The sequence below is a fragment of the Tripterygium wilfordii genome, chromosome 8 (genome assembly GCF_013401445.1).
Source record: "Tripterygium wilfordii isolate XIE 37 chromosome 8, ASM1340144v1, whole genome shotgun sequence".
Taxonomy (NCBI): Eukaryota; Viridiplantae; Streptophyta; class Magnoliopsida; order Celastrales; family Celastraceae; genus Tripterygium; species Tripterygium wilfordii.
This window is the reverse complement of record NC_052239.1, coordinates 1,131,900-1,158,190: the sequence shown is the minus strand read 5'-3', so window position 1 is coordinate 1,158,190 and position 26,291 is coordinate 1,131,900. Positions and strand designations below refer to the sequence as shown.

The 26,291-nt window shown below is 39.0% G+C and overlaps 6 protein-coding genes across 11 annotated transcripts; 4 read left to right on the top strand and 2 right to left on the bottom strand.

Annotated features, from left to right (window-relative positions):
* Positions 1-75: 75 nt before the first annotated feature.
* Positions 76-972, bottom strand: LOC120004596 (peroxisomal membrane protein 11-4). Its single transcript, XM_038853963.1, has one exon. The coding sequence runs from the start codon at positions 851-853 to the stop codon at positions 167-169; it is 687 nt and encodes a 228-aa protein (XP_038709891.1). The 5' UTR covers positions 854-972; the 3' UTR covers positions 76-166.
* Positions 973-1,548: 576 nt separating this feature from the next.
* Positions 1,549-6,285, top strand: LOC120003960 (luc7-like protein 3). 5 transcript variants are annotated; one of them, XR_005469414.1, is made up of 10 exons: positions 1,549-1,591; positions 1,809-1,937; positions 2,149-2,188; positions 3,493-3,568; positions 3,651-3,851; positions 4,088-4,297; positions 4,376-4,741; positions 4,847-4,914; positions 5,056-5,120; positions 5,652-6,285. XR_005469414.1 is itself a non-coding variant. In XM_038853132.1 (8 exons), exons 1-7 carry the CDS (start codon positions 1,549-1,551, stop codon positions 4,700-4,702), a joined length of 1,026 nt encoding a protein of 341 aa, XP_038709060.1. In that variant the 3' UTR covers positions 4,703-4,741; positions 4,847-5,008. The 5 variants fall into 5 exon arrangements, 2 of the variants coding, with proteins under 2 accessions (XP_038709060.1, XP_038709059.1); XR_005469413.1 differs by having other exon boundaries at positions 4,376-4,914; positions 5,652-5,910; positions 6,066-6,285; XR_005469412.1 differs by having other exon boundaries at positions 4,376-4,914; positions 5,652-6,039.
* Positions 6,286-7,439: 1,154 nt separating this feature from the next.
* Positions 7,440-8,615, top strand: LOC120003962 (23.6 kDa heat shock protein, mitochondrial-like). Of its 2 annotated transcripts, none has more exons than XM_038853135.1 (2): positions 7,440-7,748; positions 8,013-8,615. In XM_038853135.1, the coding sequence occupies exons 1-2, from the start codon at positions 7,532-7,534 to the stop codon at positions 8,426-8,428; spliced, it is 633 nt and encodes a 210-aa protein (XP_038709063.1). In that variant the 5' UTR covers positions 7,440-7,531; the 3' UTR covers positions 8,429-8,615. The 2 variants fall into 2 exon arrangements, with proteins under 2 accessions (XP_038709063.1, XP_038709061.1); XM_038853133.1 differs by having other exon boundaries at positions 7,440-7,751.
* Positions 8,616-11,380: 2,765 nt separating this feature from the next.
* LOC120004287 (putative glycerol-3-phosphate transporter 1) lies at positions 11,381-14,533 on the top strand. Its single transcript, XM_038853588.1, has 3 exons — positions 11,381-11,535; positions 12,434-13,484; positions 13,662-14,533. The coding sequence occupies exons 2-3, from the start codon at positions 12,506-12,508 to the stop codon at positions 14,219-14,221; spliced, it is 1,539 nt and encodes a 512-aa protein (XP_038709516.1). The 5' UTR covers positions 11,381-11,535; positions 12,434-12,505; the 3' UTR covers positions 14,222-14,533.
* A 1,426-nt stretch (positions 14,534-15,959) lies between these two features.
* LOC120004258 lies at positions 15,960-16,657 on the bottom strand. The gene has a single exon (XM_038853546.1). It carries the CDS (start codon positions 16,422-16,424, stop codon positions 16,251-16,253), a length of 174 nt encoding a protein of 57 aa, XP_038709474.1. The 5' UTR covers positions 16,425-16,657; the 3' UTR covers positions 15,960-16,250.
* A 1,241-nt stretch (positions 16,658-17,898) lies between these two features.
* Positions 17,899-26,089, top strand: LOC120004108 (E3 ubiquitin protein ligase RIN2-like). Its single transcript, XM_038853357.1, has 13 exons — positions 17,899-18,079; positions 18,678-19,108; positions 20,291-20,368; positions 21,326-21,412; positions 21,509-21,630; positions 22,303-22,399; positions 22,495-22,600; positions 22,888-23,045; positions 23,146-23,283; positions 23,605-23,672; positions 23,763-23,993; positions 24,589-24,997; positions 25,759-26,089. The coding sequence occupies exons 2-13, from the start codon at positions 18,869-18,871 to the stop codon at positions 25,813-25,815; spliced, it is 1,791 nt and encodes a 596-aa protein (XP_038709285.1). The 5' UTR covers positions 17,899-18,079; positions 18,678-18,868; the 3' UTR covers positions 25,816-26,089.
* Positions 26,090-26,291: the final 202 nt, after the last annotated feature.

Below are 26,291 nucleotides of genomic sequence, written 5' to 3'. Positions count from 1 at the left end.
GATGAGCTGCATACATATAAAAAAAGAAAGAAGAAAAGCTGAATAATTAACCCCTCTAGAGATAAAAATCTAACCAGAAAGCAAAAGCATTGTCACAAGAAGATGATTGAAGTTTCTTCCATTACTTTTCAACACTTCGGTTCACAAACACTATTCCATAATTACTTCATGAGGGCCAATTTCTATACCAACCAGCCCATGCAGAGACCAAACCACTGATGCCTAGAGTAACAGCATGGTTACAAAATCTATTAGGCTCAATATCTGCAATTCCAATAATCAAATCAGCAACATTAGCTGCCACTGCCATCATCCTCATCACTCTATCCGCTCTAATCTGCCTCCTCCTATCCTCTCCCTCTTTATCAATCAGACCTTCTTCTTTGGCCTTGATAAGCTTTCTCTCTGCTTCTACTCCCTCTCTCATTGCAATAAAGTCGGATATAATGAAAAACACATAACCAAATGACTCACCAAATGCTGATATGAAGCTCATCCTTCTAGCCAATTTTGGGTCCAAAGTTTCAATCCTCGCTAGCCAAAGGAAATGGTCAAAGAAGAAGTAGACCATTTCCCCTGCATTAGCAAGAACAGATAGGAACTGGAACGTTTTGGTCGAGCCTGGGCTTCTTCGTAGAGCGTTGAATCCGGTTAAAAACCGGCCAGTTCGAAAGGCTTTTCGACTTAATCCAGAAGCAACTTCCCATTTCTTGAATCTCTGAGCTATTTCTGGGTTGGTGGCCTCAGTATGCCAGTTGACAAGCTTGGAGACGTATTGGAAGGTCTTGACTAGCTTGTCAATGCCATCTCTCTTGGCTAGGAAGATTACAAGTTTGTCTACTGTGTCATTCATGGTTGAGGAGGAATTAGAGTGAAGATGAACTCATTGGATTTGTTTATACAGTTTTTGTAATGCTACAGAAAATTGCAGGATAGCCACAAAAAAATTACAAGATTAGGATAATACTTGAAGGTGTGTTTTTGTGGTTGGAATATATTTTGCATATTTAGACTCTGCTATGTATCCTCGTTGTATAATTTGGACCCATCAACAATCCAATCTAGCTGCCCTTGCATTTTTTTTAAAAAATAAAATAAAACATAATAATTTATTTTAATTAGAGAACAATAACATCAAGTAATATAGTAGAACTCAAAAAATTTTGTAAAAATATATTAATAATTACCAATGCTTGGATTTAAAATTGGGACTGAAATATCCTCAGCCCAGTTTAGTGGCAAGCTATCCGCATACGGACATGAGATTTCAGAACTTCCAAACAAACCCTTTAGTATTTATCGTCACCGTAACCCATCCATGCTTGACTCCCCGGTTCTCTCATCTACGTCTTCCTTTTGTCCAGGGGACAAAAACCGCACCAAACCCTACTCACCGCAAACGATCCACTTGAACGGCCAATCCTCCTAGAACCCTAGCCTCTCCCCGCTCGCTCCAACTCCTGCCTAATTATCTGGAATTATTATATATTTGCAAGAATTATAGTATTTATTTTATACTTGAAACTTTAGAGCTCTACATTTTCAGCAATGGACGCGCAGCGAGCTTTGCTAGACGAACTCATGGGATCTGGTAAACTTCCTGACTCTTAATTTCAATCCTATTTATGTGTGTTTTATGGTGAATTTTATTTGATGCCTGTAATCGTATAATCAATATTTGTTTGCCAGAATTTACTGATTTTCTCAGAATCGGCTTCGTTTATGTTATTCTGATGTTTGCATTCGCGGTGTGTAATTTATTCAATGTCGGATAACTGAAATATTTTTACTCACTGGTGAATATTTAGCTCGTAACTTGACGGAGGAAGAGAGAAAGGGGTACAAGGAACTCACGTGGGAAGATAGGGAGGTTTGTCGATTCTATATGGTTCGGTTTTGTCCTCATGACCTCTTTGTGAACACTCGAAGTGATCTAGGTGCGTTGCAATGTCTGCACTCTTGTGTGAATTACCTAATTTTCATTGATGTTTTGTTACTAAGGAAAAAAAAATGCAAGAGAAACAATTGAAAGTTGAACCTTATATATTTGAAAATTTAGTATTTTGAGGCATTGAATTTTACATATGAAAATTTAAAACTACCAATTTTCCCTTCTCTTATGTGGGTGGGTGGTATGTTTTGTTCCAGGTCCATGCCCAAGAATTCATGACCAGAAGTTGAAAGAAAGGTGTGACCGAATAAGCTCGACTTTGTATCTATGCTGTTTTTTTAAAAGGTTTAATCAGGGATGTGCTTATAGGATTGTTGTTAATTTATGATGCATAATGCGTATTTTATATCAGGTATGTTTCCATGTTGTGCATGTTGAATGTGCTCTCCATTATTAAACTATTGGGGCTTTCTTAGACTCTTTTGACGAGTATGATCTGTGTCTATTATGAGAGTGCCGCTGACCCACAATTTATTTTCTTAAGTTAGCTATCCCATAAATCTGATACAGGGTGGAACTTAATTTCGGGTAATACAATTGGCATGCTATGCTGTTACTATTTTTTTTGTTGAAATAACTGATCTAAACATATCTGACGAGATCCTTTCAGAAAGGGGAGAACATATTTGCATTCCTTAAAGCTGTTTATGACCTTTTTGCCCGAGGTTCTGTCATGAGGTGTGCCCATGAATGTCTCCTTGACGCATTAAAAAATCTTCAGACATTGCATGGACTGCTGTGCTAAACCTTTTTCCTTAAATTTTCTGTCTTCAATGCTGAAGATAAGTCATCATCCTATGGCTGGCACTAACTTTATAGTAGCTTAGGCACCATGAATATGTTGCATAGCCTTGATGATGTTCCTTCTCAGGCAAATTGAAATTCCAATGCGAAAATATTATATTTAGATTAATACCTAAAATGTTGGGATATAGATTGCCAGGATTGGGGGTTTAGGTCTATATATTTTATTAGTATCATCTGTTTTAGGTAAGTATTAAATTTTTGAATGACTCTGTCTATTATGCAATTCTCATGTTTCTATAACAATTTAAATATTCTGTTACTGCATACCATCTCAGATGGTCCATGTGAATGTGATGTATCGGTTTATGGTCCTTGGTGTGACATCAAGTTTGGTTAGTTTTTTTCCCCACATGGAATACTTGTTCTTATGTAAGTTTTGAAGGGGACTTGAACATACTATTGTTCTCATATTGGCAGAACTGGCAAATATGTGTACCTCCCCTTTAAGCATTGCTTATCTGGAGGACTTTGTATCCTATTGACGTAATGCTTTACTAATTGCTTTTATTCTCTTCCATCATTGGTTTATCTTATCTAAATTTGGTTGTCCTCCAATATGTTGTGGGGCATAAATTTTACAAATTCTTTATTGCATCTTGCAGTGAGTTCTTCATATGTCCGTAGAAATATTGTTCTTGTGCATATGTGTGCTTACATGGATGAGATTGGGTAGTTGGTCTTTTCTATTTTATTATCCTTTACTAATTGGCTGTATGATGAAATTTTGGTGTCAGTTTTGAGAAGTCTCCAAGGCATGACGCTTATGTCCCCAAATTTGAAGCTGAACTTGCTCAGTTTTGTGAGAAATTGGTAGGTCGTGTAGTTGTTAGATGATGTATGTCGTGTACGATTGTAATTTTGACACTCTTATGGCCTTCCTGGTCCTATGAAGGTGATGGACTTGGATAGAAAAGTTAGACGTGGACGCGAACGCCTTGCTCAAGAGGTGGAGCCTGCACCTGTTGCTCCATTGCCAGCTGAAAAGTCTGAACAGCTATCGGTGTTGGAAGAGAAAATAAAGAACCTGCTGGAGCAAGTTGAGGCTCTTGGTGAAGCTGGAAAGGTTGATGAAGCTGAAGCTCTTATGAGAAAGGTGCTGGCATTGTAGTTTTTTCCCATCGCACTTTTTTTTTTCCTCCCTCCCCTGTTCTCTAAAGTTTTGAATTTATTTCCTTTCCATTAATGCTTTGATTTTCTCCTCACTAGTTCATTATTACGTTTCATTTTCATTGGTCCCCAATTCCGAGATGTACAGAACTCCCAAAATTATTCGTCTTGATGTGATATGTAGAAATTTTTTAATAATTCTTGTTTTTTTTTCTTTCACAGGTGGAGCTACTGAATGCAGAGAAGACAGTTTTGACACAACAACCTCAAAATAATGTATTAATGCTTGCACAGGAGAAGAAGATGGCTTTATGTGAGATATGTGGTTCCTTTCTAGTGGCTAATGATGTTGTAGAGAGGACTCAGTCTCATGTTTCAGGGAAGCAGCATGTTGGTTATGGCATGGTCCGGGATTTCATAGCTGAGTTTAAGGTGAGCTTCCCCTTCGACGAATGAATTTCAGGTTGGTATATTTTCAGGGAATAAGGACTTCTCATGTATGATTTCCAGGAGGCCAAAGAGAAGGCAAGAGAAGAGGAAAGGTTAGCAAGGGAGAAAGAAGCTGAAGAACGGAGGAAACAGAAGGAGAAGGAAACTGAGAGGAGTCATTCACAGGACAGGGACAGGTATCATGATCGAGACAGAGACCGAGAGCGGGACCGACATAGAGAACGTGACCGGAGGTCACGAGAGTGGAATGGTAGAAGTAGTAGGGATGATCGGTCCAGAAATGGAAGAGACCGAAGCAAGGATCGATACCGTAACCGAAGCAGGTCGCGTTCCCCTCTTAGACGTAGTCACAAGAGGTCATCTAGAAGTCCAGTTCGCCAATATTAAGGGATTGTGTTGATAGATGTCTGAGCTTTGACATTTGAGGTAGACTTTTATTTTAAAGGAAAAAAAAACAGTTTATGAACTTGTTCTTTCGGAAACTCCGGTTAATGTGTGTCATTGGTGAAAATTTTCTTTGCTATCTCACAGCTTTGTTGAGACTTGAGACTATACCATATCCCTTTCATCAAATATTATGGGAGGATAAAAGGGTTCAGGTAGGTATAACTTCATCAATGTATTTCTCCTACTATCGATTAAGGCGTCGGTTGTACTTAATTTTTTATGCAGCTCGGCTTCTGTTGTTCTTTCTTCTTATGTGGGTCATTGATGGTTACCTGTTCTCTTTTATTTAAAAGGGTGGACTCTATATGCTTGAATGACACTGCTGCCAAGAGAAGTGGTTTTATTTATCTGTTTTGAGGTAACAAATAAATCTTATCTCCATCATCACCATATGTTTTCTTCTTCTTCGTCTTCTTTTTTTCGACATCCCATTTTGGATGTGGTTTGCCCAAAGCCAAATTGTGTTTGGAGCCGGTGCTTTATTAGTGCCATTTGCTGAGTTTTGAAAAAAGGGGTGATGGTGGTTTGGCTATGCAAGGATGGTATTATATGCCCCTTGCGCATATCAGGAGTCCCTGTAGATTTACTATTTCAAATCCATAGACTGATAATAAGGTAGGAAGACTCTTTATTCTATTTGCCCACTCCCTGCCATTTATACATTTAGTTCATGGAGCTTGAGTGGCAAACTATACATGCATTTTTTATGATTGGACAATTATGGAAACCAATCTATATATACGTTCCACGGTAAAGAGGAGGGATTTGGAATTCCGAAATAGGGTCAGTTCATATAGATAACTACAAGTATTTGCACTTCTGTAGCTTCTTAGTGGGCTTATTAAAACTCAGATTTTGAGTGTGTTTTTGCTGTTTGCATGAAATATAGTTGGTGATTCAGATTGCAAGTATAGCCCTTTGCAAAAAGTAAGGCCCAGCACTTGAGCAGGAACTCAAAGAGGTAACTAGAACTCATTATCTGGCAGATAGCATTTCTAATTCCATTTTGCAGGAGAGATTGGCGTTTCCTGAAAATGCCATAGAAATGGTAAGTAGATGCTGCTCACAACGTCGAGGGATATACTTTTACCAGGAAACTTGAACTTATCCAGCAGTTATTGGCCAGGGGACAACATTTGAAATACATGGTAATTGGAAAATCTAGTGCATTTGAAAAACCTATCAATCTTGTGAGCAGGCAAAAAAATTATCTTGCATGATTTTGTCTTGTTTTTCGTATGGGATACTATAGAGTATAGAGGACTTGACTTTTGGTATTTGGTGGTGTGATTTTTCTATTTAGTTTGTCATTTCCTGCGAAGTTTGAGATCCCTATGGAGACATCCATTACGGTGCATTTTTTTTATGAGACTTGTGAATTCCATCTTGTGCGGGTTTAGTGTACGGCTCCCACAGACAGCAGTGCGGGTACCGCCACGAATTGGTGGGAAGCGTGTGTAGCCGGATTCTGGATTTCTCAAACTATTTTATTTCTCCATTCTGTGAATAGGGTCTTTGAAAAAGTTGTGTTAGATAAGGTGCGTTTGGAGCTTTTTTTCCAGCGGATTGTTGTGTTTGGTGGAGCGGAGGCGGAACCGCCCCAACAAACACACTGATACTTCTCTCTTTGATGGTTTGTACCACATATTAGCTTATCTAGCAAGTTTATTGGGGCATGAACTTGGACAGAATCTTTATGCATTTCATAGGACTTAATGGCTCCTTCATTTTGAGTAGCTCGTTACTTGGTGTCAACATGCTAAACAATTACATCCTCATTCCACAGCCTTACTTCCATTGCGGCAATAATACAAACCATTGCGCACAGTCATAATGAAACATTTAACAGCTCTAATATACTCTGAGCTATGAAATCAAAAGAAAATCAACAAAGAAATCCTAATTGGACGCACCTTCTTGATCTTCTGAAGCGTCCAGGCAAGGAGTTTCGCAGGGAAACTGCGTCATCACAGAGTCAGAGAACATCGCGGGAGTACAAGGCACACGTAGGAGGGCGGCAGCGCTCTGCTCCTTGAGCGAAGCAGCGATCGGGAGCTTCATCACCAAATTCACAAGCGTGAGTCGGAGAACGTGGCACGTGTAGGAGTCGGGGAATGTCACGGGTGGTACGAGGCACACATAGGAGGGCGGCAACGCTATGCTCTTCGAGAGAGGCCGCGATCTCCTCAGACGCCATCTGGAGCTTCATCTCCAGGACCACAAGGTGATTGTCCAGCGCGTCCGGCAGATGTCGAGACTTACATGCCAAGTTCACCCACTTCTTAGGATCGAATTTCTCATGGGAGAACTGACCTAGATCCAACATGCTTGTTGCTTCTTTGACGAACTGAAGTTCTGCGGTTTAGCAGTGGAGATGTGAGAGTTTGGTTTCACAAAGACGTTACTAGGCAGAAATTTGACGATTGAAAAATGTTGTGGTCGAAATTTTAAATTTTTAGTACGCAAATGAGCGCGGCACATTGCATACAATTAGAGATATCCAGCCCAAGACTTCATCAAATTGCACAAAGTTTAGGCCCAGCCCAAGTTTTCCTTCTCACAAAAGGTCGGTGCCTATGAAGAGCTGAGATGGCTTTCGAGAACTATCCGTAACGTAATTATCTTTCTAGAACGTTCTCTTCCGCCCTCTCCAGGACCTTCCACGCACTCAAATATGTACCCATCATCTCATACGGTTTTGCGAAGGCCGAAAAAACTCATCCCTGTTCTCTCTTTTGCGTGTTTTCCAAGTCGAAGTACTGATCACCTATGGCGTCCTCTCTTGTTCTCTGGAGACTTGTCTCTTCTAACCTCCACCCTAGCTCTCTGCGTGTGATCCGACCTGTAGCCACAGGACAATCGGCCACACGCCTCTTCAACACTAATGCTGTTCGCGAGTTCGATGACGAAGATGACGAGCGCAGCCTGGACTACGGTCGCCGCTCAGGCCGTACCGTTTCTCGCCGTGGAGACGATTTTTTCTCAGGTAGTAGTAATCTTCTCAGTCCTCCCCTGAAAGATCTCCTTCGATTCTTTGATTTGAACTTGTCTGTCTGCTCTGTTTGGCTACTGTAAGAATAGCACGGAGGAGAACAGAGGAGAAAAAATGAGAACGATGTGTTGAGATTAGGCATTTTTGTCTTGTTTTCCACAGATCTGAGTTGTAGTTTCCTTTTCTGGTACCCCGGCTACCCAATTATGCTTGATTTCTTAGTCTTTGTTGTTTGGTATTTTATATCTTGTGTCGCAGATGTGTTTGATTTGTCTCCAGCACGAAGCGTGAGCCAGGTGCTGAACTTGATGGACAAATTCATGGACAATCCTTTCCTCTCCGCTTCGCGCGGCATGGGGTCCGGAATCCGCCGAGGTTGGGATGCGCGCGAGACAGACGATGGTTTACACTTCAGCGTTGATATGCCGGGACTAGGCAAGGAGGACGTGAAGGTTGCGGTGGAGCAGAACAACCTGATCATCAAGGGCGAAGGAGAAAAAGGTGGAGATGGTGAGGAGAGCGGCAGAAAGTACTCGAGCCGAATTCATCTGCCAGAGAAAATTTACAAGACTGATCAAATCAAGGCTGAGATGAAGAATGGTGTGTTGAAGGTGGTTGTGCCCAAGCTGAAGGCGGAAGAGAGGGCTGATGTGTTCAACGTCAAGGTTGATTAGGATGAGGGTTTTTGCTCATGTCTAGTACATTTTATGGGTTTCTCTGGTATCTGATAACTGTTTTGTAGATGTCGAAGTAGGGCATATCACATGAATAGTAAGAGTCTGGACTGTCTTGAGTTTAGGAAACTGATTTGCACAAATCGAATCCTTAATGAATCACGATTCTCGCATACCTCTCCTAGTATTTGCTTCTTTTTATACATATATAATTTCAATTTAATGTGCTTGCTCTCCTGTTATGGTTCATGGCGGAGAATAGTTTCTTTATCAGTTCAACTAAGACCTACATGGGAGAGGATCTGAAGGATTGGCTTTGTGTTTTGTGTTTTCTCTGTGTTTTATGGAACTTGAATCTGGGGCTACTGTTGAAAGACTTGGGCCAGTTTTTGAAGAGAGGTTATGGTTAGAAAAATTGTTGGATAAAGTTGAACTCAGAACCTTGTTTTGATCATGTTCAGAGCTAATCAATTCCAGCAGCTGAACGTGATGAAGAGCTTAAATTTACTCAGTTTAGGCATAGTCTGACAATGTGGGTTGAATTGGTATGTGAAATGTGAATGGGAAGCTGTGGAATGATGTGATTTTGGTATTTTGACACTAATTGAGATCAATAACCAGAGGTTTCTTTGAGGCCAGTGTTTGGAATTTGGATGGATACATGGAGTAAGGAATTGTTTGAATAAAGTTTCATCTGAATTCTGAAAGATTGAAAAGTCGTTTGAGGTCTTGATGGGCCATCAGTTGAAAGTGACGATGGGCTTAATCTTAATCCATCACCAATAAGAAACAACTGAAAGATGGTTTGGGCCGTCAAAGTTTAGATGCAAAAGTGTTGCAGGTCTTGATGGGCCATCAGTTGAAAGTGACGATGGGCTTAATCTTAATCCATCACCAATAAGAAACTACTGAAAGAAGGTTTGGGCCGTCAAAGTTTAGATGCAAAAGTGTTGCACTTGGCCCATTTTCTGTCTCCTACTCTCCAATATATTAACAAAATGCCGAAAACGAGAGAGTGACTGTTTGAGAATGTGAGGCCCTACTGCTCGAGCCTGTTCTGTCCTCTCTGGTACACTACTAATATTAGACAAATACCGGATTCGGGGAGATATTGTCCAGATCCACATTATTGCAATGGGCAACATGACAATTCATCATCTATGGAGTTTTGCTTCTTATGGATGTTTGTCCTGTATATCAGTACTTATGGATGTAAATTCAAGGCTAGAAGTCTAGAACCACCCAGTTCAGAGTAGGAGAAAAATGAACCATATGTCTTCCTAAGGCTCCTGCTTTACCTTTCAATCAACCATTTTTTTTTTCCTTATCCTGCTTATCCAATTATTATGATATAACTTCATTTGTCCGAAATTCATAGTCAAACACATCAATAAATATTGTCCGTTCTAGACTATTAGCCCGTACGAATTTATTCTTCTGAATCGTCTCCATAGTATAGAGGTTGCACTAGGCGTCTGTAGTAGCCAAAAATCGTCATATGACGGTCAACGCAATACCAGACGATCAACATATTAAGGGACGGTCAACGCCAAACTTATGCTTAACCATTCAATAGATGTGACATGGAGGACGCACAAGCCCATCTACATCTAGCGCCTTCGGCGGCCCATGAAGGAGCGCCCGAGCCGGAGATGTTTAACGTAACTGATCGTCAAGAGACAGAGACCATGCACACCTCAGGTACATGTCCTACATCATATTCACATATATTTGTACATGCATATACCTTGTACCATATTGATCGTACACCTAAACCAGTATCTCCTATCCTGCCTCCGCCGTCCTGAGGTAACGGTCGACTGAGATCGTTGTCGAACCTGGCCCCGACAAATCAGACAGCCTAGCGCGCCGTATCAGATAGTCTACAACCACCTCCTGACATTGAGCCGCCTGACCACTATACAACCCTGACCTCAGCCAACCAAAATAGACCGCGTGTCCTGACATTCTACACCACCTTCCCATATCTGCCTGCGAATTGTACTATAATACCCAGTATGTCAGCCTTGGTCGGCAAGTCACCCCGCTATAAAAGCCCCCCTCTTCCCCGGCAACGAGGGGGCAATCTTGGAGACTCAGACTCTTAGCTCTCTCACTTTCTTTAACCTTCAGCTCAGCTACCTTGCATCTTGCATCCACCATTTTCATACCAGCATTCACACTTTACGATTCTTATATTTTTGCTTTGACCAACATGATTTCGATTGACTGACTTGAGCGTCGGAGGTTCTTTGGCAGGTACCCCACCGGTGCTCAAGTTCTTCGATCTCAACCTTGCTTTGTTTCTCAGGATCCCGCTGTACAAGGCCTCCATATAAATTACGTTGACTATTCAACGATTGTAAATTCGGGTATCTACAGCATCTAGACCCAAACAACAATATTGTTCTTTTTGGTCCAACGTATGACTTCACCTCTCAACGAGTATCTAATATGTGGTCTGACGATGGATTTGGACCTTTCTTTCAATTATGACCAAATATTACATGATTGATGATATAAGTATAAAAACACTGAGGATGAGAGGTGAAGATGTGGCGGTAGAGTGCTTGGCAGTTGTGCAACGAGAATGACCTTGTATTTAATGACTACCAGAAAAACCCGAGCGCCGAGACTGAAGGTTCTATTCTTCAGTTTCCACCTCTCTTTTTTTTTTCCGGAGAAGTCCAAATTATTTTGAATCGGACAAGCAATCTCTATAGAGCCAGGACTTGAAAAGTGCCACGTCTGCGCCTTTTTTTCTGTACATCATAAAATCCCGTAAATTCAGTCCATAAAAAATGCCACGTCTTCTAGTATCCGTACGCACACGTGGATTTATGGGTCCGGAATTCTCGTAGAAGCATATACCATGCACGTTAGGAATATTTCTTCCTCAATATGCGAATATGCTCATTTTATCCAATATGGACGCGATAATGAAACTACATTGGTACCCCTCTTAAGAATCCTGAAAGTATAAGCGTTTTGGTTCGTTAAGCAACCGAACATCACAACTCACAAGCAAGAGGCCTTTAGACAGAGAAAGTTGGAAGTTTTGTTGAGAGCGAATTGAAGATATCGACTGAGCTCAGTGGAGCTAACAGGTATAGGTCTCCATATAGATATAGAATTCTCAGTTTCTTGTGATTTATATGGTCTTTTTTTCCCTTCTCCAGTTCGATTTGGTTGTGGGTGCTTTTCTCTCTGTTTTTTCGATTAACGTCGATCATTAAGGGTATGAATGTCGATTTTGGTGAGGAAATCGAGTGGGGAAGAAAGTTTTTTTGGGTAGTAGTATTTGATGAAAGGTCAAATATTGGTGAAGAAGTTTGCTAGCTGATTTTGTTTCTTTGTTCGGAAGTAATTTAATGCAAGTTCAGTACGTTTGCTTGGAATTCTGGTTTTCGCAACTTCATTCCGGTCAAATTATTGAGTTTATTCTGAAACTTATGAATTTATTCGGAAGTTAATTTAATCCAGAAAATCTAGTTGGTTTCTTTGTTTTACCATTGTGTGTTACGTTTGATGGAAGAATGATCGAGGATTTTCCCCTTAAAAATGAAACATGTCTTTTACAGTTATAATTCATTCAGTTGTATCAAATCGTCTGTTTCAATCAATTTGATGCTAGCTGACTTGAAAGTTTAATAAGTTGAAAGTATATTAGGAGTGGTTATTAGGATGAAGTCAGAGAAGTGGTGCTTCTGTTCAGAGAAATTCTCCGTTACTAGATGACACAGACACAACACTTTAGTCAGTGGCTCAATGAAATCTATGGGAAGTTACAAGTTTTGATTGAATGTTGTTCTTTCTGGTCCAAATTATTTAATGTGAAATGTTATTGTTTGGTTTAATGAAAAATGTTTGAAGTATTTCGCTCGGCAATTTTATGTTCTAGCGATCTAAAGTCCAACAATCAATTTCTGAATGTTGTTTGGTTTGTTTTAAATTTCCTTATTTTATTGAAATCTAACATGAAATTGATGTTTATCTGTTTTCCAGCATAAATTTTGTGGTCTGATTGGGGAAGTAGCTAGTCCACTTCTTTGTCTCTGTTGGAGTAGCTAACGATAGATGGGTTCACTGTCGGAGCCTCAACCCGAGATAAACGATGATAAACCCTGTGGAATCCGGATCTTAGAATGCTCAAAGAAGTCAAAACTTTCCTACAAAACACATCAAACCATTGTCTTGATTGTAACGTTTCTTGCATACGCTAGCTACCATGCCTCGCGAAAGAGCACAAGCATTGTCCAGAGCACTCTTGATCCCCTGTCATCGGATGTTGGCCTGAAAGTCATCCCTTGGGGGAAAAGATTTACACGGGTCCTTGGAGATGGTTGGGCTCCATTTAATGGATCAGATGGCACTGCATTGCTGGGTGAAATTGATGTGGCATTTCTTTCTGCATATGCCATTGGAATGTTCTTTTCTGGGCATTTAGGGGATAGAATGAATTTAAGATACTTTTTAACAGTAGGAATGGTGGGAACTGGACTATTTACCTCACTTTTTGGAGTCGGATATTGGTTGAATATTCACAATTTTTACTACTATTTGGCAATACAAATGCTCGCTGGTCTGTTCCAATCAAGTGGATGGCCTTCGGTTGTTGCAGTGGTTGGGAACTGGTTTGGGAAGAGCAAAAGAGGTCTAATAATGGGTATATGGAATGCTCATACTTCAGTTGGGAACATTTCTGGTTCTTTGATTGCTTCTGCCTTGTTATCCTATGGATGGGGTTGGTCCTTTGTTGTTCCGGGCCTCATTATCGCCTTTGTTGGCTTGGTAGTATTCCTTTTACTGCCTATTAGTCCAGAATCTGTTGGAGCAGATAGAGATGAAGATGACGAATTACACTTCTCCAGGAAATATGGAGAGGAAGTAACCGAGCCCCTGCTGAGGGCGGATTCAGAGGTTATGGAGAATGCTGTTGGGTTCATAGAAGCATGGAGAATCCCCGGTGTTGCTACTTTTGCGTTTTGCCTGTTCTTTTCCAAATTGGTCGCATACACATTCCTCTATTGGCTACCTTTCTACATTAGCCACACAGGTAATTTACTTTCAACTTCGACACAATGCTTGTAGCCAGGTTGAATTGATTCTACAAAAACTTTACCTTTGAGTACAATTTTCAGACAAAGATTTATCCGGTGCAATCGAAATTGTCTTACTTTAGATGGTAATGTCTTATGCAATGCATCCTCACCTATGATCTTTAATTTTGCAGCCATCGATGGCAAGTATTTATCAAGTGAGACTGCCGGAAACTTGTCAACAGTGTTTGATGTGGGAGGAATACTTGGAGGGATTCTAGCTGGTCACATTTCTGATCGACTAGATGCTAGAGCCATAACAGCAGCAAGTTTCATGTACTGTGCCATCCCCAGTCTGTTCTTCTATCGTTACTTCGGGCACGTTTCCTTGGCTCTAAACGTGGTTTTTATGTTCATTTGTGGCTTGTTTGTAAATGGACCTTATGCCCTCATAACAACAGCTGTCTCAGCTGACCTTGGAACACATAGTTCATTGAAGGGGAACTCGCGAGCATTGGCAACTGTGACAGCAATTATAGATGGAACAGGCTCTATTGGTGCAGCAATTGGACCATTATTGACTGGTTATATCTCCGCTACGAGCTGGAGTGCAGTTTTCACAATGCTAATGGTAGCAGCACTGGTTGCAGGCCTGCTTCTGACCAAGCTTGTTGTGGCTGAAGTTGGTGCAAAGATTTCAGAATCACGGTCTCGAGGAGCACCATCAAGATCTCCTACTGCAGCCCTTGTGTGATTACTTAGAGAGATGTTATTTATGCTGGTTTTGCGTGATTCCAGTTTGTAGATGGCCTTAGCTCATAAATTTCCTCTGGTAATGCAAGAGGGTCGGCCTTTCTGAGGTTCTCCATGATTTTAAGCACGCGGAGCAGAAAGTCGCTAGAGGACGAAGGGAGGCATGTTGTTGTCTGTATGTTTGTACATTCATATTGTTCATAGCAATTCATGTTACAGCGTCATCCAGAAGGATGGCTTATCAGAATTTTTGATATCATTTTCCCATATCCATAATGTCTAAAGATTGATTTGATTTTGGCGAGAACCACAACTCAGTGTGTGATTGAGTTCGAATCTCTCCCTTCCCCTTCCCTTGTAATTATAAAAAAAAAAAAAGAGATGGATTTTGGCATCTTGTCTGTTGTCATTATGCCACGCCATTAACAACATGGCCCGTGTCTTTTATGTCCAGGCAAACATCAACCACTAATGGATCTACCTGTAAATTAAGTTAGGTTGGAGTAAATATGACCTTCAATTTATTTATCAAATAAATATGGTAGGGCTCGCTTGTTTTGTGGGAATTGGTTATATCATCCTTGTTTTGCACGTGTCTGGGACGCGAGCCTTCCCTTTTGTTTTGCATGGTTATCGTTAGATTCATTAGACCAAATACTATACATTTATGATTTTAAAACAATTCGACTCCAAAACGGCTACAGCGGGCATCCAAAACCAAGCCGGCAAAATTCAATCTCAAGACTTGGAAGATTTGAACAGATCTATCTTGTGATACAAGTATACAACCCTTTTGGCCACAAACAGCTGCTTAATCTCTGACGAGATCAATCACTAATGAATCATATTATAGTATTATACATTTAAATTCAAATTAAGTTACCAAGGAAAGCCTGGCCCAAGCCCCAAGCTGCCCATTAAATTTATACAGGAAAAGAACTCATTCTCGTTCATTTATCTTTTTATCAAAAAAATTTAAGGGAAGACTAAAGATTAGCATTATAAGGTATTTAATGTTCAAGTTATTGGAGAGGAAATGCCTCAAAAGCTCATAAACCAATTGCAGACATGAAGTCTTATGCAAACCAATATCACATGCACCTTGTTTTACAGAAGATATACCACCACATGTGATGTTCACAACTAAACTTCCATTTCAAGTATTTTGAAATTGCGATTTTCTGGTTTCAAAGATCGATGAAATGGTCTGAAAATAAGACCTCAGGATGTTCAGGGAGTCTAAACTCAGATCCCGTCATAGGATTCACAATGTTGTTTCATTTTTTAGTTACAGCCACAAATTGCACTCACTTCGGCCCCATCACCTCAATTGCCAAGGGCTCATTTTCATCTACCCTGCAAATTGCTATCAGCCTCGTCTTAGCTTCTAAACCCTAACCCGATAACAGAACCTACCACCATTATCGCCAGATTTATTGTTTCAGCAACCCTATCGCCATCATTACTTTCCCCCCTTGTCTACTGATAATGCCGATGAACCTCGTAAAAAACTCTCTCCATACAAAACCCAAAATGGCTCCATGTATAGCCGTATTGGGGGAACTCTCATCCACATTTTTTTCTCTCATTAATCTTTTCCACACCAGAGATTTTCGTGCAGCCCAACAATGGTATATCAGCTCCTGCTACAACTATTTTTGTGGATTACAAAATTAAATGAAGTAAGGAAGATAAAAATGAACATTGAAAGGTACAGACGACACCTTTTGCAATCACACTGAAGCACACAAGTCAAAAACAAGAACTTTTACTGCACGGTATCGACCACAGAATTGTACATATAAACATCCACAAAATATAAAGCAATTGAAAATTCGATTTGGGTATCAGATTTAACAATTGAATTTGGATTCCATTAAACACCAGAAAGAATTCGAATTACGATTTCTTAATCTTCAAATTTCACTTGTTTCTTTTCTTGCCCAAAAACCACAGTAGTATAAGATGGAAAAAGCGGAATTTTTTTTTTGAAGGAGAACCTTGTATCCGATTACGACCCAGTAGGATAGCTAATCGCGATCGCCTCTCGCGTTGCGTTTGCGATACTTCTCTTCGTATTCTTTGGCTTTACCGATGAGGGTGTATGCGAGTTTTTCGATGTTGGGAACGTTGTAGTTTTGAGCAACGTAAACCCCACACACAGTCCCCGCAATGAAGGTAAAGCTGCTTCTTATGATTCCCATCACTGTTACTCGCTCCTGCTGCTTAATTTCGAAATACGTTTGTGCCCAATACAGGTCGAGTCTTGGATCCAGATATTCAGCTGCCCTGCTAGGGTTTTATGGATTGGATGGAGCTTCTGGGATCTGGAAGGCAAAAATCTGAAACGCAAGTTGACTGGCGCTCTATGGCGGGTCACGCGGCTGAGTCAACTGGTTCCATGCTTAAAAAGCGGGCCAACGACCCGGGTCTGCGGGTTAAACTACATGGGTGAACGGATCCCGCTTTTCCTACTTTTTACTTTTTATTTAGGTATTACTATTTTTTATAGACATACGTAGCAAAATTAGGGAATGAAAAATGGTATTCATTAAATTTTAAATTAATTAATATCAATTGCAATAAGTGTGATTATAATTGTTTACAATATATGAAATATATAGAAACTACTACATAATAGGATTCTAAATAATAGGCTAATAGCTTCATCATTCATTTTAATGGAAATTTTGAACTTATATGGAAGAATTCTTCTAATTGAGCAATTGAAACTCGACTCTTTCACATTTATAATTTACAAGGCTGCAACTTACAAAATTATTTAGTGAAAGTAAGACAACCGAAACATCTCATAATCTATACGGCAAAGGCCTAGTACTATAAGTTCAGATTTTACAATTTATCTAGCAATTCATTAATGTATATTTGAAAAATATAACTAGATTTACCTAAATAAATAGTCTCTTTTTCTCCTTCTTTTTTTTTTTGCGGGGCAAAGATTTATTGACTAAAGAAAAACACCAACAAAGCAAATTTAGGGTTCAAGTACAACTAAACTTGTTTAGTAAAATGGGCTTTCCAATCAATTTATATAAATTAGTCCATGTTGTAAGCCCATAAATGTAGGCTCTCCCACTATCTACACACGCATTTATCACGGTCCCCAAAATGATTGCGGCAACGTTCGAGGCCTAGAACTATGGTAATCTAATGGTGGTCGTAATTGGTGTAATTCTAATGTGACAACACATGTTTGAAGGTCCTATGTATTTATTTTTAAAAGAATTCATACCAACCCATATTTAGGATTCATGTGTAGCTGTAAATGGATTGGAATTCAAGTCATGTAGACCCATTAATGTGTGGCTATTTTGTTGGTATGTGTGGGATGGTGTTTAAAATTTATCATGTAAAATGGGATTCAATGTAGTGCGTATTTTGGATGGGATTTTTTTGGTACAATATAACTCATAGCCATAGGATACCAGGCAAATCCAAATTGATATGTTTTAACCAAATTATCTCATACTCCAAACAGACATTTCGAATGATAACAAAGTGGGATGAACATTTTCTTCCTTTTTAGGTGGAATTATAACAAATTCTATGCGAGACTGGCAAGGCAAGTACAAAATAATGGTATAATAATATAGCAGCATCACATGGAAAATAGTCATAATACCATATTTTATTATTTATTTTTAATTAAATAAATTACATTACTTTAGGATCTTGCTCTCTCCTTCCCGCAAAACACCCAATCTGTGTCAAATTAGTCTTCTTTCTCTCCCTCTCGCGGCAGAAAGAAAAAGCGGAAGGATTGCGATATAGACGAACGTTGCGGTGATTCTCACCATCGACGGCAACGCTGTTACAGCTCATCTCCCGATCGAATCAGGTTCGGTATCTCCTTGATTTAATTTTATTTACGCTCCACATCTTTTTTTCAACCATGAACCAAATTCAAACGGAACTGTTATCTTCCTTCAATTGATGTGTGTCTTCGTATTCGCTAATTTCATATGCTTACTGTTTCCGTAACTTAGAATTCCTGGGTTCTTTTACCATGTCAATCACAGGTTTATCTGAAGAATTAATGGAAATTATTATGTTATCGACTTGATCATCGGAGTTTTTTTCAGTGTCAGGCTTCGAATTTTGCATTTTCTTAAAATTTAGATGATCTTGATGTGGTGCTGCACATTCTTAATCCGTTCGTTAACTTTCTAGGGGAGCTCTTGGAAAGAAAATTAATGGCCATTTTAAGTTGTGAAGAAGTGTGAGTCTTCTCGATCGAGTACTGGAGTTCAATTGGACTTCTCTAAAATCAATTTATCATGCTGTAAAGTTTGTTCGTGTCAGTTTAAATCCTATTTAATGGCCTCTTAATGTAACCGAGCTTTCATTCTTGCACCTACATATACACTTGAAATATGGATGCTTTTATTGGAGCATTTACGAGTTATCAGTAACATTTTTATGCATTGTTGGTGCAGGTATCAAGCTTTTATTTTGGGAAATTGGCATGTGCTGATTTTGGAAGGGGTTGTTTGATTTCAATGGAGTTATTTGATTCTCTGGGTTGCTTGGCCGAAATTGTGAATATGGTGGGTAAAATGCAATGCTAATGATATTCCGATGAAAATCTGGCTATTGGGTTTTTGTAAAAGGACCATCGTTGTTAGCAATGGGTGTGAGCTACTTAGCAATCTCTGCGGTGTCTACTGTTTTTAGCTTCGTGGGTCTTCAATATTGGTCAGAGTTTTCACTAGATAAACTGCAATCGAATGGGTTGACCAGTGAGAATTTGATTAACTTGGAGAAAGCCAACCACGCCTTTGAGCTGCTTTTGGGTTCTTATGTAACTACTGCTTTGTTGGCAAATTTTATGCTCAATGTATTTGTTCTACTCATTCTTTGTCTTAAGGTGAGCTTTTCTCTTTTGCCAAGTTCCTATAAGTTTCAGGCATTATTTTTCTGCTATCTCAACTTTATAGTCTATATTGATTTTTTGAACTCTGAGTAAAGTAGCCCATAAATTTTGTTTTACAATGTACATGAGAGGATTATATTTTAACAAGTCCTTATGTAAGGTGACAACGTGTGAAGTGTCGCATTTTTTAGCCATGAAGCAATAGTTTATCTATTGACGTGGCTTTGTACATTCTAAAGGCACAAATTTATTTAATTTATATAACCTTTTAGGCAGTCTGGGTTGTATTCGGAACTTTTCATTGTTGGGGGGGGGGGGGGGGGGGGTTTGTTATGCATGTTTAGGTTACATAGCCGCCATAGTAGGACAGCCCATTTCCTAGGCATTCAGAGGTAATCAAATGAATTGATAAGCTGGTAAATAAATTGTTTCTGTTGAATTCTATTGAGGTGTTATTACTATATTGTGTTTCTATACTTTCAAATTTAGGGATTATACTACATCCTATGAGGTGGCGTTTAAGGAAGTTTTTCTCTCTTTGAAAATGAGTTTGAGAACACCAACCTATATGTATAAGCCAACCTGTTGGCTTATATTTTAGCTGGCTGGCTGTTGGGCTTTTGAACATCTCAGTAGAAAAAAAATTTATCTATGCATCCAGGTGGTATTTGACTTTAAATGAGGTGGATTTGTTTTGGTGAAGGATACATTCTTTATACATGAATATATGTTGCCTTAAAGTTTTATATCATCCTTGCGTGTGCTTTGCTTATCTGGCATAATATTAATAGCATTGCAATAAGGAAGATAATTTGATTCTTTGGGATATATTGGCCGTTTGATGATTTTCTGCTTTGAATGTGTATGGGATGTGCAATGAAAATATATCTGTCGGTCACACTTATATTTGAGAAATGAGAATGCTATGGAGATTGTTGTAGACCCAATATTTGAATTCATATAAACTTTATTGTTCTTGCAAATCTTGTTTGAGGTCAATATATGCACAGGCATCTTCGGCATGTGATCATTCAAGCTAGCTTAGTGCCATGTTATATGACAAACCTTACTCAAATTAGATTGTGACGTCGATACTCTATTCATCGTTACACTGGTGGATAGATTACAATTAAAAAACATAGGTTTGAGGGTCATTTTTTTCTGTTCCATGTGCAGAATATATTTTTTGTAGAGTTGTATCCTTCAGAAACTCGAAAACTGGTGGAGCGTCTCATCAATTATGTTATTTACAAGGTGAATACCATTTAATTTCAAGTCCATTGTGGTTAATCACTTAACTTATTTACATTTTTTTTTTCATCATGTTATGGTAATCAGTTCATATTATCAATTTTCTCGTCTCTTCTCCTTTTCTTTTGGTTTATTTTACTAGAGCATTGTTATCATGTTATGTAATACTCATATTGTGTATCTTCTTTTATCTTTTTAGCAGTTCCATGGGGTCGCTAACGGAAGTATGGACACTGTTAGTTTCTTGTTGATATGTTGGTTAATTACTTGTTAATTAACTCAAATTCAGATGGAGCAACATTATCAAAGCAAAATGTGCTTTAGTATGCTCTTAAGTTAGAGATAGACAAAAAAAATTCACACAACAGATATGGAAGGATTATTAGGGAGAGTTCCTGCATTCCAGAAATTAGGAAGGTTGGTGCGGACTTAATACATGGGAGATAGTTCTTTAGGTAGGTTCTGATGAATGGCCTTTCTCGATTGCCTTTACAGTCGGTATACAGGGGTCTGCTGGAGAACTTAGATTGGTGGTGCCTTCAATTTGTGAATATGATTAGCATTAGTTGAGAAGAAGATTGTTCAATAGGAACGTTAGAGATTTTGGCCGGAACTATTGCTCAGAGATGAAAAGCTTTATTGTAATTTTTGGTAACAGGCAACAGGTATCGAATCATCATTTTTTTCTATGAATAGGAATTGCAATTGAAGTGATGGTTGCAAGTGTTTGGAATGCAGGAATTAGTATAGGAATGGAATTGGAGTAGCGTAATGACCGGCACCGGCTTACCATTATTGTGAAAAATCAAATTAATGGAATGGGAGTGAAATGCTTAAATTATGTTAAAGGAGCCTGAATATCTTTGGGAAACAATATGATCTCTGTTATCTTGATATAATTTCTATCATCATATTTGTAATTCAGCAATATATTTATGTATAATGTTCGTTATTGAGTAGGGGACATTTCTGCCGCTGGTTATTCCTCCAACAATTTTTCAAGCTGGCGTTTGGGCAATCTGGTTGTCTGTTCTATGTTTTCTGAAGGTACCTGGAATGTTTCATGAAGGTTTGGATGATCTAAGCATTGTACTTGAGAAATGTGGCTGCCTGTGATACTTGCTTATTTTGTATCTATTTCAGATGTTTCAAGCTTTAGCTAGAGATCGACTTGAGCGCTTGAATGCGTCTCCTTCTGCTACACCATTGATGTATTTTCGCGTGTACTCAGTATTGCTGTTGGTCCTCTCTGTTGACTTCTTCTGGTACTGCTTAATGTCCTTATCTTCTTTATTTAACTTTGATTACATATTGTACAATTTCCTTTTTTAAAATGATGAAAACATATCCGCAACCTGAGAATTTATGATTTTTGGGCCTGCGTACATTGATTTGAAGACAGAAATAGGTTATTAAAGGGGTGCTATTCAGAATGAATGTTGTCGATTTCAATGGAAGGTTTTAGAGCAGGGGAAGGGTGGCCAGAAGAGAGAGAAAAAGAGGAAGGTTGGATGAAACAAATGAAATATTGGGGCGCTCCAAGTTTTTTTTGGTTGGGGGCGGGCAGTATATGTGAAGGGATTTGCTGCATTCTATTGAAGCTCAAGAGGAAAAAAGATGAAATGATTTGTTTTGATACATTTCTTGGTTTCATTAGATAATAAAAATGACAATTTGGTTTTATCATGTGTCTGTGGACTTGAGATGCCTGCATGTATGTATTGTTGGGTGCATTTACTGCATTCAAAATTTCAAATTTACATTTATTTGTGTAAGTTGAGGGTCAGTCGGAAATAGGCTTGTCATATTATCGTGTAATTACTTGTTGTCTTTTAGCTCATTTTCTAAAATTTTGAAGACTGAATGCCCCACTTCAGTTTTTTTAAAATATTTATTCTTAGAGATATATTTAAATTATTGTAGTTTTGTACTTACAGGATAAGGCTATGTCTGGAAATTTACCGAAATTTGGGTTCAGCCATTTGTCTGTTATTATTCTTTGAGCCTTTCAGCATTGCCTTCGAGACCATGCAGGTAATGTTATTGAAAACTTCTTTGCATCACTTGTTATCAGAAGAGAGATTCAATGATGGGGACTCGGATATTTATATCCGAAACATTCTCTGCAGGCCATGCTGGTCCATGGATTTCAGTTGCTTGATATATGGCTTCATCACGTTGCAGGGAACAGCATGGATTGCCAAACATCCAAATTTTTGGATACATCAGCAGCAGGTATTCTTGAAATAACATCACTATCATGGTCAAAGTTTTTCTCTAATTGCATCGATGCATTTATCCCCAACCAATCAGAGAGAGCAACGGAGGAAGAAAGAACTATGATGCAAATTCTGAATCTGTCTCTAATGATCTTGATATGTAACTTTGTCATCAAGTGTGTATGTTTTGGGTGATTCGGATCTATCAAAGTTGTTCTCTTTTATGCAACTGTCAGTTTGTTCTGCTTCAACATGCTTATAGAATATTTAATGTTCCACTGTTTCCTGATTGAGTCACTGCAGGTTCATTGTTGGAATGGAAGGGCTGTCTTATCCGGAATTTGGGCTTTTTCTTGGACATGGCAACTTTGTCTACAGCACTTGGTCATTACTTGTATATTTGGTGGCTTCATGGCATGGCATTTCATCTAGTGGATGCAGTTCTTTTCCTGAATATACGTGTAAATATTTTAGTGCGCATTTTGGTTGTACTTACGAATTGAATATCATGTTTCAATGCCTTTTGATCTTTCTGTCCATTAATTCAGTCAATTTGTGCAGGCCTTGTTAAGTGCCATCTTAAAGCGCATCAGAGGGTTTATCAAACTGAAAATAGCTTTAGGGGCTCTTCATGCTGCACTTCCTGATGCGACTTCAGAAGAGTTACGGGCATATGATGATGAATGTGCAATCTGTAGGGTATGCTTAGTTCTCTCTTCTCTGTTATTCACCTCTTCCTCCCCTCCTGTCATTTGTCCCTTTAAAGAATGATAAACTGGATCTGGAAGGAAAGAAACAACAGAATATTCAACAACAAGGAATCCTCCTTAGACTGTTTCATTGATACTTGGTTCGATTGTCTTAAGTTTTGGACTTATTATCTCCCTGGAAGTGTGTTTGATCTTTTAAACTGTTCTTCTTTGTGATTTGGGGGTTGCTCCCCTGTGTTGCTTCTTTTAATAAAAGTTTTCCATTCAAAAAAAAAAGAAAAAAAAGAATGATAAACTGGATGAATGACAGGAACCTATGGCTAAGGCTAAAAGGCTACACTGCAGTCATCTATTCCACCTAGCGTGTCTGAGATCTTGGTATGATGCGTAATGTTTGTTATCGGTACTGTTTCTCATAGTAGCTTATGGTTCTTTTACAAGTAGTACTTAACTACTTATAATTGGCAGGTTGGATCAAGGTCTGAATGAGATTTATTCATGTCCCACTTGTCGAAAGCCACTTTTCTTTGGAAGACCTGAGGTGGAAGCAAATCCTCGTAGTAGTGAAGCTTTTAATGATGAGCAGCTTGCTCGTCAATTAAGTGCAGGAATTGATCGGCAAAACATTCCTGGACACACCTTACATGCTGGGGTTTTCCCGAATCAGACTCAGAACGATATAGAAGGCACTTCTTGGAGGTTCAGTTCCTTGCTTAATTAGATTGCCTGTCTTGAACTAAGTTTTGAAATCCTGTTGCATGAAAAGTGACATTGGAATCCACTATACTTGCAATTGTTATGTGTTCTTCACTTGGTTGGGTATAAAGTTCTTGAGGTTACCTTGTTAGCGATGGCGATGGTAAAGATGCTGCTATTCTTCTTGGGAAAAACTGATATGGGTTTCCAATGGGATACAGTGCTTGAATTTTATTTGGTAAATCTGTCTTGGACCATCAGATCCTAACTTCATTTCTATTTGAATTTAAGTAAGCTTACTTAATTCTAGTACTAGGTTTGCATTACATTTGTATGCTTGAGAAGACCAAGGAAAGAGCCAATGCATCCAGAGGTCAAATTGTGTCTGGAGTTCATTGACTTTTTTCTTTAACTTGTAATTGGTTATACTGTAGTAGAGCTAAACATCAGGAATCAGCCATCTGCACCCTTCTGAGAAAGTATTCAATTATATAGGAAGTAATTATCAAATAGATCTAACCCTTCAATGTGGTTTTGAAAACCAATGAAATCATTGGGATTTTATTTACTTGATCTTTTTTCTCCTTTTCCTCTATAGAACTGCTGGGTTGGATTCAAGTTGGTTGCACACATGGCCAAGCCAGGGTGTTGATGCTGCCGGCCCTTCCACTGCTGTCAGTTCAGTTGGACTGGGGAGAGTTCAGATGATGATGAGACATCTTGCCTCTGTTGGAGAGATGAGAAATCTTGCTTCTGTTGGAGAAACTTATGCGCAGACTGCTCTTGAAGATGCTGCTTGGAGCCTTTGGCCAATGAATCCCTCTCAGGCTACTACAGCTGCTTCACCTACTACACCTGCCGTCGGTGGAAGGTATCCTGGAGGCACTGGAGGTCTACATATGAGGACTGAGTCGCGCTCTGCTGATGACAACATAGCAAATATACTGGCGATGGCTGAGACAGTGCGGGAGGTTCTGCCCCACATCCCTGATGATATGATATTCCAGGTAGAGTTTCAAATTTCTCTGTTATGCTTGTGGTTTTATGGACAATAACTATTATTTGCTTAGCATGGTCTTATTATAGTTTCACGGAGAGTGTCAAAGAACTTAATAAATGTTACATTGATTGAAAGGGATACTCTTCATGATGCAAGATAAGAGATTACATGCTGGCATATGCTATTGGACATTCGTGTTTAAATTATAAACTTCCGAGGAAAGTCGAACTTTTCTAATTAGTAGAATCTGGTAGCTACCTTTTTTGGAGATGCCTATTATCAACTTCTTTATGCAGTCAAGCGGTTGTGGAGAGAAAAGAGAAGAATTCCTACATGTAACATGTGGTAGTATTTCAGTGGGAGAGGAGCGAAGATGTAAACAAAATGATTCTCAAAAGTTAATTTTCTCTTGTTCCCCACTTCTCGAATGACAAAAACAAGTGACATCTCACTTTCGCCGTTCTTTCAAGCTATTATTCTTCTTGGCCCTTCAAAACCCAAAGTTCGTCTATTGTTGTGATTTGATGGACCAATTTTTGTCCCGTCATTTACCATCAATTTGTTGGTCATTGTTCATCTTAGAATGAAGAAGACTTTGCGATGCCTTAGGAAGTTTTACCCATTTCATGTGCAGATAAAATAAATGTTTTTATGTCACTGATGCTATGGTTAGGTTATGTTCAGAAGTGCTTCTTCTTCTTATAGTATTATTTTTTTAAAAACCTTCAGTTGCCATCTAACTAACGTAAGATTCCCATGCATCTGCAGGACTTGCAACGAACGAATTCTGTCAGCGTAACTGTGAATAATCTTCTCCAGATGTGAAATGAATAATGTTTTCTTTCGGCGTCTATTACTCAAATGGGATCCTTATCCCTTGTATACCAAATATTTTGAAGGCTTGGAGCCATGGATGATATGGGTTTGTTAAAACACCCAGACTGACCTCTTCTCATCATGTCTTGTTTTTTTCAAATATATTTAAGCTTCATTTGCTGTATATAGATGCATCTTGACAAAGCATCTGTCCTTTCTAAAGGAGTAAAGGTGTGAATAGAGTTTTATGGTGAACAATAAAGTGGCTATGCAATTTCCATGACAGGATTGGCCATTTGGGAACACGTGACACCATTACCTTGGTACCATTGCTTCATCCATCTTTTTTTTACCCTCCGGAGAAGCAGGGGAAGTTCAACTGTGTTTTTTTTTTTTTTTTTTGGAGGTCTGAAAAAATAAAAACAAGAGCTGATCGTTTAATCAAATATTTGAGGATTTTGAAATTAATCCTCTACGCATTGTTA

Excerpts from the sequence above, each read along its gene's own strand:
- LOC120004596 (XM_038853963.1), bottom strand. The coding sequence starts at position 853 with ATGAATGACACAGTAGACAAACTTGTAATCTTCCTAGCCAAGAGAGAT.
- LOC120003960 (XM_038853132.1), top strand. The coding sequence starts at position 1,549 with ATGGACGCGCAGCGAGCTTTGCTAGACGAACTCATGGGATCTG. Across the intron at positions 3,569-3,650 it reads CTCAGTTTTGTGAGAAATTG|GTGATGGACTTGGATAGAAA; the intron begins GTAGGTCGTGTA and ends GGTCCTATGAAG. Across the intron at positions 4,298-4,375 it reads ATTTCATAGCTGAGTTTAAG|GAGGCCAAAGAGAAGGCAAG; the intron begins GTGAGCTTCCCC and ends TATGATTTCCAG.
- LOC120003962 (XM_038853133.1), top strand. The coding sequence starts at position 7,532 with ATGGCGTCCTCTCTTGTTCTCTGGAGACTTGTCTCTTCTAACCTCCAC. Across the intron at positions 7,752-8,012 it reads AGACGATTTTTTCTCAGGTA|ATGTGTTTGATTTGTCTCCA; the intron begins GTAGTAATCTTC and ends CTTGTGTCGCAG.
- LOC120004287 (XM_038853588.1), top strand. The coding sequence starts at position 12,506 with ATGGGTTCACTGTCGGAGCCTCAACCCGAGATAAACGATGATAAACCC. Across the intron at positions 13,485-13,661 it reads TTTCTACATTAGCCACACAG|CCATCGATGGCAAGTATTTA; the intron begins GTAATTTACTTT and ends TTAATTTTGCAG.
- LOC120004258 (XM_038853546.1), bottom strand. The coding sequence starts at position 16,424 with ATGGGAATCATAAGAAGCAGCTTTACCTTCATTGCGGGGACTGTGTGT.
- LOC120004108 (XM_038853357.1), top strand. The coding sequence starts at position 18,869 with ATGGGTGTGAGCTACTTAGCAATCTCTGCGGTGTCTACTGTTTTTAGC. Across the intron at positions 20,369-21,325 it reads TCAATTATGTTATTTACAAG|GGGACATTTCTGCCGCTGGT; the intron begins GTGAATACCATT and ends GTTATTGAGTAG. Across the intron at positions 22,400-22,494 it reads TTGCCTTCGAGACCATGCAG|GCCATGCTGGTCCATGGATT; the intron begins GTAATGTTATTG and ends CATTCTCTGCAG.